General features: G+C 37.2%; 1 protein-coding gene across 1 annotated transcript in view; it reads left to right on the top strand.

The window, feature by feature from the left end:
• LOC123665844 overlaps positions 1 to 5,652 on the top strand; it is a 14,004-nt gene extending 8,352 nt beyond the window's left edge. The window contains exons 5-9 of the mRNA XM_045600079.1: positions 89 to 233; positions 2,220 to 2,311; positions 3,493 to 4,007; positions 4,757 to 4,806; positions 5,517 to 5,652. Of these exons, the coding sequence (XP_045456035.1) occupies positions 89 to 233; positions 2,220 to 2,311; positions 3,493 to 4,007; positions 4,757 to 4,806; positions 5,517 to 5,581 (867 nt within the window). The 3' untranslated portion in view covers positions 5,582 to 5,652. The remainder of the gene's footprint in view (positions 1 to 88; positions 234 to 2,219; positions 2,312 to 3,492; positions 4,008 to 4,756; positions 4,807 to 5,516) is intronic.
• The last annotated feature ends 3,535 nt before the right edge of the window (positions 5,653 to 9,187 follow it).

Here is a 9,187-nt window from a genome sequence, read left to right as displayed (position 1 = left end):
TAATCGAAGTCGGTTTTTTGTTCATTTGTCAAAAATTACGTCTACTTCGTTCGCGAACAAAACCAACAACAGACAAACTTCCCCCCAGCTGCTGTGGAGCTGCGGCGGGGGTTCCCGGGGCGAGCGCTCGCGGCGCGCGCTCGCCGGCGTCGTGCGGGCGCTGGCGTGCGTCGTGTGCGCCGCCACCGCCGCCAGGGCGTTGAACTGTGCGCGCTCGCACTTGTACTGCGAAGGTATTACACTATACTGGGGAGCTGCGGCGGGGGTTCCCGGGGCGAGCGCTGGCGTGCGTCGTGTGCGCCGCCACCGCCGCCAGGGCGTTGAACTGTGCGCGCTCGCACTTGTACTGCGAAGGTACTGTCATATATAACATTCTAGTGTCACAATGCTAGTTAGCATACTCCTCCGAAACGACTGGACCGATTTTAATGAAATTTTGTGTGCATATCGTTTAGGTCTGAGAAGCGGCCAACATTTATTTTTCATACCATCGAGTTATAAGGCGGCGGGGATTAAGGAGGGTTAATAACTGTATGTTACATCTGACTTGCGGACTTGCTGCTGCTGATTATTGTAAATAAAAGATATATTAATAAAAGTTAAAATGCAAATATATTTTGTAATAATTAATTGATATGTGAACGTGAATTGATGTATGTAGCTAATAAATCATGCAACTAACGTAAAATGCTGATCGGGCGATATGTTTGCGCGGCTGAACCGTACAATAACATACATATATGCCAAAACAATGTTTGCGGGATCAGCTAGTAGGTATCCTATATATATATTTATACGTAGCAAAAACTTTGTAACCCTTTTTTACGGCAATTGCGCGGACGGAGCAGTATGAAATTTCGCACACTTATAGTTTATATAGAGGAGTGCAAACTGCTCATTTTTGTTTTTAATATTCACAATAAATACATTCAATCAATAAAAAAAAACATGACACAAACTACTATGTATTTGACTCTTTTGTTTGACTATGTTTGGCGTCTAGTAATAATAATAAAGCCATTATACTATTACGAAAAAGATTCAGAACAACATCCCGACTAGAAAAAAGGTCAGGCTCAACCAGATCATGTATCTGGACCGGATCAGGATAGAATGAGGCATGCCAGATCCGGCAAGCTCTATCAGGACCAGGTCTGGTCCAGACAAGGATAGCCTGATGTAAAATATAATCAAGTATGGTAAGGCATACTGGATCAGGACCCGGTCCGGTCCAGATCAGGATAGCCTGATGTAAAATATAATCAAGTATGGTAAGGCATACTGGATCAGGATCCGGTCCGGTCCAGATCAGGATAGCCTGAAAGAAATTACGCGAACTGAGCCTGAATCGCGCTATTAATGTTTTTAAGCACACTTAGTGTATATACAGTTATCAGGACAGTCTAGCAGGGAGTCCATTTCTACACAGTGGAGCAGTCGTAAGTAATAGGAAATAGTTAATTAATAGTTAATTATTAGAAGTTTATAAATAAAATTTAATTAATAATAATAATTAATTAATAACATAATAATAAATAAAAATAATTAATATTTAAAATAAAAATATAAATAAATAATACATTGGAAAAAATAAACGGAAATAAATATCATAATAATTATGATAAGTAACATAATTATCATATCAATTCGCTTTATTTTTTTTTGTTAAACAATTTTTTCAAGAATATACATTCGTGTTTTTTAAAAGGACCGGACCGAACCGGCTGATCAGGATGAGATGAGATCTCCTGATCTGGACCCGATCAGGAAACTTCATCTCATCCTGATCAGGTCCAGACTAATCATCTGCGTTACATGCTTTATCTAGTCCTGATCAGGCATGCCTGGTTCGGTCCTTCTAAGGAAGACGAAAAAATTTCTACTCGGGATATAGTTCACTTTTTCTCACGAAATTACGCAAATGAAACCGCGGTGACTGTTTAGTATTTTGATTTTGAAGTAAAACTTCTTTACGCGCGCTTGATTTGAGAAGTAAGCTGGTGAATGCGTGACGAGAGCGTTACGAAAAGTGTGACCGGGTGAGGCGAACGCAGCTCTTGACTTGAGACTCTTGCTTAGTTCGAGCACACATTTTCTTTCTCTCTTCCTCTCATAGCTTACGTTTCGTATATTTAAGACACAGTGCAGGCCTGTTGTGCAGAAGTTTTACTTCAGTCGTGTGGTCTAAAGTACACGTGTGTTTTTGATTTTTTTTTCAGGTTGTTGGAGTAGATTAGAAAGATGTGCGATTTGTAGAGAGCCTTTGCCCGCTAAAGATTCACCCATCGCTAGGAATTTGGTTGCTGAACAGGTATGTTGAAAACATAGCAGTGATAGCTTCGCATTTAAGGCTTATTTCATCTGTTGTGGAAAGCGCTATTTGTCGGACAGTATGTGTCCGTGAAATTCGCGTAAACATTAGAAATTAATAATAATAATTGTTATTTTTTATTATGTTTCAACGCATAATGTACTGTGTGGCTACGGTACTAAAGAATATAGCCACCCCCTCTCTTCCCGTGGGTGTCGTAAGAGGCGACTAAGGGATAACACAATTCCACTATCACCTTGGAACTTAGAAGCCGACCTATGGCGGGATAACCATTTAACTGCTAGCTTTGGAATACACGGGTCGAAGACGGGCAGCAGCGTCTTTGGTGCGACAAAGCCAATACTGCGGTCACCAACCCGCCTGCCCAGCGTGGTGACTATGGGCAAAACACATGAGTTCACGTTATTTTTGGCGTAAACTTGTGGAGGCCTATGCCCAGCAGTGGACTGTATATGCTGTAATGATGATTATGTTTCAAATGTTTACGGGAATTTCGCTCATTTTAGGGGGACAGCTTTGTTGGGTCTTTTGGATGCTCGACGTTATCATTGTTTGCTTAAAGTATAGTAATTATAGTAAGTATTATAAGCGTCGGTTGTGTGAGAGGCCTGGTGGGTTGCGGTGGGGGGGTTGTTTCATTGTTTCATTGTAATTAGTCTTTTTTTTATTAGTCTTGGTGTTTAGCACATAATTTAGTGTGCAAAAAATTTTCTTATAATAAATAAATATCATATAACATACACACACGGTCGTCTGTTCCTATGGTAAGCAACTTAATTCCTGTGTTATAGGTAACTGTTATCTATACTATTTTCTGATAAATATACATAGAAATAATACATATATAAATATATAAATACAAATATTACACCCAGGCTCAGGTGGGAATCGAACCCGCAACCAGCGGAACAGAAAGCAGGGCCACTACAAACTGCGCCAACGGGCTAGTCATATGCTTTTTATATTATGTATACATAATATAAAAAGCATGTGGTGTATACCTGCAGCTGATTGTGCAATTAGCCAAATAAATTAAATATTATATTGTAGATGTGAGTAACCAAATTATTATAACAATTTATTTATTTGGTGTACCAAACAAATAAATAAAATAAAATAAAACTCTCTCTTACTAAAATTTTCTCTTTAAATACATTCAGGTATTCGAAGCGATAGCAACTGAATACGAAATCAAAAACACAATAAAACGAACACACACAAAATCAGCGCACACATCCCCAAGTCGATCACCGCACATATCGCCGACATCGACTCGGAAAGGACAATACCAACTATCGATGATGCAGAGGAATAGAAAGCATGTGCAGATGAACGAAAAATTCGCTTCGGATCCTAATATAAGCCGCCATGAACCTACCACATCAAAATGCCACACGTGTGCTAACAGCACTACTGTAAATAATCACGCCGGAAACACTGGAAGCTGTCAAAGCGGCTGTCAAAATAACTGTCAAAGTCATTGTCAAGTGAACTTGAACGTGCCGTCAATTAATGTCGAAGATACTGGTAATCGTTGTAGCTGTAGCTGTCAGTTGCAGCATAAACTGGTTGCCAGGTTGCGACAAGCTTGTTCGATGGCTGATTTACAGAATACTGCTGTGAAGACTTGTAACTTATCGAAATCATTGAACAATATAACTCTAAATGAACATAAGTGAGTATACTAGCTTATGGCCCTCTCTATATCCGACACTTGATTTTACAGAGTGCCTAGTGGGAGTTTTGTTTAATCCGCCTCGCAATAACGGGCGTAAATTTTAACTTCATTTTGTATGAGAAATTTAAACATTGCAACCTAGTTCTCGCGTTTGCCGCTAGATGGCTCTGTATCGATTGTATCGTATTCTATTCTTTATCGTCTAGGCTGTACTGCTTAAATTCCCATACAAAATTATCTTCATGTGTAAAAGCGTTTCTGTGAACAAAACTCGCACTAGGCACTCGGAACTTTATGCTATTGTCATTTTTAAATTTTTGATGTATTGGTGACGCTGTCGACGCAATCAACGTCGACTTTAAAAGAAGTTTTAAAATCGGTCCAGTGGCATTTGAGTTTTTTTTTATACAATTAGATCGAAAAACAAGCATACGGCTCACCTGATGGTAAGCGATTACCGTAGCTTATAGACGTCTGCAACACCAGAAGCATCGCAAGCGCGTTACCGACTCTATCTCCAATCCCCCCAGGAGCTCTGGTCACCTTACTGACCAACAGGAACACAATACTGCTTGAATGCAGTATTATTTAGCTGTGATCTTCTGTAAGGTCCTCGACCTAGTACACCAGTCGGGCTGCTCCAGATTTTGAGCAGAAAATTTCCTGTTTATCCATTGTATACAAACAAAAAAAAATGTCTCGTTATTAATTAGTAATATTTTGATAACAGTGCATTTGTTTTTCAGCAACAATAGCAATCAACACAGCAATTCGATGGATAGTTTAAAAAATCCAGGTAATGTATTGATTTAATAAATTATTTTACTCACTTCAGCCTATTGCAGTCCTATTCTTAACATTTTTTTAATATCATATCAAAAATCCAAACTGTGTGGTTACGGCATCAAAGAATACAGCCACCCCCTTTCTTACCGTGGGGTGCGTAAAAGGCAACTAAGGGATAACACAGTTCCACTACCACCTTGGAACTTAAAAAGTCGACCGGTGGTGGGATAACCATCCGACTGCTGGCTTTGAAATACACAGGCCGAAGACGGGCAGCAGCGTCTTCGGTGCAACAAAGCCAGCCCTGCGGTCGCCAACAGCAACCTCCCAGCTTGATGACCTATGGGCAACACATTTGAGTTCACGCCATGTTTGGCTCGAACTTGTGGAGGCCTATGTCCAGTAGTGGACTGCGATAGGCTGATGCGATATCAAAAATCCGTTCCAGCGGGGATCGAACCTGCATCACCGACTCGCCGTGTCGGTGCTTTAGCCAATTAAGCTATGGAATATAAGTATAGAATTCCCTAATGTGTGGGTAACACATAAATAAATAATGAAAACTGATATCTTCTTTGTCAATTCTAATCTTACTGAAATTTTAATTTAAAATGTTTGACCAAGTAGGTTTTATATCTTTAGATTTAAAAATCATAGTTCTTTGAACAGATTAAAATATACACATTTTTTTATATTTTTTTTTCTAATATTTAATTTCAGAAGTTCCGGTGTTTCTTCTTTCAGCGCCACCGATATACGTGTTAACATGTGAACATAGCAAATAATTTGATTATATAACATTTGTAAAATTAATTAATTGTAATTTTGTACGAAATTATATATTTATATAAAGAGATCATTGTTTTATTTCTTCTGGCTGACCCTGACTTTGAGCCTCTATATTTTTTCCGTGAATATAGTGTTAAAATTAATTAAATAACCTTGTAAAATATTGAAAATGTCTTCAATACACAAAATAAGGTCTTATGCTTCAGCCTGTAATATCCCACTGCTGGGCATAGGCAACTAATCGAGAATATATCGCTGTCCCCGGGCAATAAAGCGGTAATATCAAAAATCAAATTTTGCAGGAGAAATAAACGAAGCTAATTTGTTTATAGTGCAGTGTACAGTGATCCAAAACAGACGTTCAATATGTCAAATGAAAGCTATTTTTTTTACCAATTTTAGCTTTTAAAAATAATTTTTTAAAAACAAATCGTATAATTTTTTAATGAAATAATTAAAAAAATGTATAATACAATTCATAGATGATACTATTTTAATTGCAAGATCATTAACAATTACTGTAAAGATGTTCACCGGTTTTTTGTGTTATTTTTCTTAGAGTAATGCAATACATAGCTATATACATAGCTTAGTCGTAAGAGAATTATCCATGCAATAAAACGGTTATTGTCATTTATTCTAACAAAATATTAATAAAAAAAACTGAAAAAAATAAGAGTGATAGATTGATACTCAGAGAAGCCAAAAATTAAATAACATTAAAAAGGGTGTAACCGGCGTATACCGCTTTATTGCCCGGGGCCAGCGATATATAGTCTTCGAAACAAGACTAGAAGTTATTTTTTTTTTAAATACAAATTTATTCCTACCCTAAAGAATACAATTTACAAAAACGAATGTACTTTGAAAACAATTAAATGTAACAAACTCAACTTTTAAACGGCTCTGTCGATTAACTCCAAAAACTAACCGGGTAAACCTAACCTAAACCTAACTTAAAAAACCACGTTGATCGGCGCTAATCCGGCCAAATTCGGTCAGTCAGGTCAAAACCGTTCGAGATATCATGAACGGAAAATAAAAATAAAAAGTGTTTTTTTATATAGCTTTGACATTTCTTTTTGGATCTTTTTTAAGCAATGATAGGCTTGCGTTTGACCGCTATTTCACCTGATGATAAGTGAAAATGCGGTCTAAGATACGGAGCACGCTTACCTAGAAGTAACCTATTCACTCGCGACTTAAAGATCCCCAGGTTATAGTTTTTTAGAAAGACAGACGCTAGTAGACAGTTCCATTCTTTGGCTGTACGGCTCAAGAATGATCGTTTTTGATGAAATAAAATAATTGTTAAACCTCAAAAAATCACGTCAATCACCGTCAAGAATGTCAAAATCGTTTTATTGGTTCGAGAAATATCGTTGACAAATGGGAAAAAGTGTTTTTTTAACATGACTCCGACATTTTGTTTCGAATCATTTTTGATGTAATCATAAAACTATCGCTTCAGCCTGTAATATCCCACTGTTGGATATAGGCCTCTTTCCCCATGTAGGAGAAGGATCAGAGCTTAATCCACCACGCTGCTCCAATGCGGGTTGGCGGATATATTCCCTACTATAAGTAACGATCGCTATTAGATGTACATGATAACAACCGGGACCGACGCTCACAAGGACTGCACAAACACCCAGACCACAGCAAACACCTGTATGGCCAATACAAATGTTTGTTATGTGCGGGGATCGAACCCGCAACCGGCACAATCCATAGCTGTGACCATTGTGCCAACGCGGCGTCCATATAACTCATATAACTATACGAGCTCAAAAAAACCACGTCGATACTATCCAAGAACGTTAAAATCGTTTGATTAGTTGGTGACTTATAGTTGTCGAAGAAATTCGGTAAAAGTGAATATTTCAAATTTCTCCGAAACTTTCATCCTAAACAGTTTTAATAGTAAATCATAGAATTAGAAAAGCCGCGTCGAATGCTGCCAACTGCATGAAAATCGGCTTATTCATTTTTTTTTTTTTTTTTTTTAATTCTTTAATTTTTTTTTTAGGGACTTTTGTCTACACAGACATGCCAGCCCCATCATACCCTAATTCTCACTATGTCTAAGAAATGGAGAGAGAATCATTGATGATGTAAGATCATATTAACTAGCAAATTTGCTGCATCAGACAAAGGTTCTGTTAACACAGAAAAAAATGTACCCATATCAAATTTATTTATACTAAATCGTTTCATCAATAATTCTCTCTCCGTTTCGTATTTACAACATTCACTTAATATGTGGTGTACATCGTCTAGCAGGCCGCATGTGTCACAATAAGGGGATTCAGCTTTTTTCATTAAAAAGGCAAACTTTTTGGATGGAAAATGGCCTGAACGTAATTTGAATGCTGTAGTGATGTACTTCCTACTAATCCTTGCTTTTATAAACCAAGGTAAACGAGGGGGCTGATTTTGAATAATTTTGTACCATATACCCTTTTCTTTACTTCTTTGGTCGAAATATTCTTTAAATTTTTGATAACAATCAATTCTAAATTTAGTCAAACTTTCTGAAAAAGTAGGTAAAACGTGAAGTTCCAATCCTTCATTTATAGCTATTTTTGCTAGATAGTCAGCCTTCTCGTTACCACTAAGACCTATATGCGATGGAACCCACTGCAGCTTCACATTTATATTCCTAATCCGGAGTTCGTTTAAAATGTTGACAATTGTGTAGGCTATCGATACACCTCTGCTATATCCAGAGGCGCATCGAGCCAAATGTTGTAAACTACTTTTACTATCCGTGAAAATGACAATATTTTGGTTATTCAGTGTACTGAGATATTTTAAAGCCTCTGAAACTGCAGTGAGTTCTGCCGTCATTATACAAATATTTGATAAAATTTTAAATTGACCAAAAATATCCCCTTTCTGGCTACAATAAGCACATCCAAGTCCAGCTTCGCTCCTCGACCCATCTGTAAATATTTGTGTCCAACCAGAATACTTTTCGTACAATTCTTTCACGACACTAATTTTCAGAGATGCGCTTTCATAGCTTCTTTTAGATAATTTAATACAATTCAAATTAGTTTCTATTACATTACTTAAATCAATACTACTGATCCATGAATTCAATTTAAACATTTCTAATAGGTTCGAGGAGTGAATCTGGACCTGTTTACATTCACGATATACTAATAAAAGTAACGGGTTTTTAATATTTTGCCAGTATCTCTCATATCTTGATGAACTTAAATCATCCAAAAGTTTAATTGTTGCATTATTTGACCAAGATCTACATTTCATACAATATTTATATGCTAAATACAATCTCCTAATAAACAATGGTTGAATACACAATTCACTCTCCATTACATGAATAGGAGTACTTCTAATGAATCCACCTATTATTCGAAGGGCTTGGTTTTGAACCTTGTCAATTTTGTAAAGATGTGTTTTTGCACTGTTATCGTAAAAATAGCAACCATAATCAAACCTGCTTCTAATCAAAGACAAGTACAAGGATCGAATATGGCCTGGATGGATACCCCAACCAGACCCAGCCAACACTTTTAATAAATTTAAAAATTTTGTAGATTTCTCAACAATCTCATTGATATGTTTACTCCAAC

This window comes from Melitaea cinxia, chromosome 25 (genome assembly GCF_905220565.1).
Source record: "Melitaea cinxia chromosome 25, ilMelCinx1.1, whole genome shotgun sequence".
Lineage (NCBI taxonomy): Eukaryota > Metazoa > Arthropoda > Insecta > Lepidoptera > Nymphalidae > Melitaea > Melitaea cinxia.
Note: the sequence above shows the minus strand (reverse complement) of the source record. Positions and strands in the feature narration are given on the sequence as shown.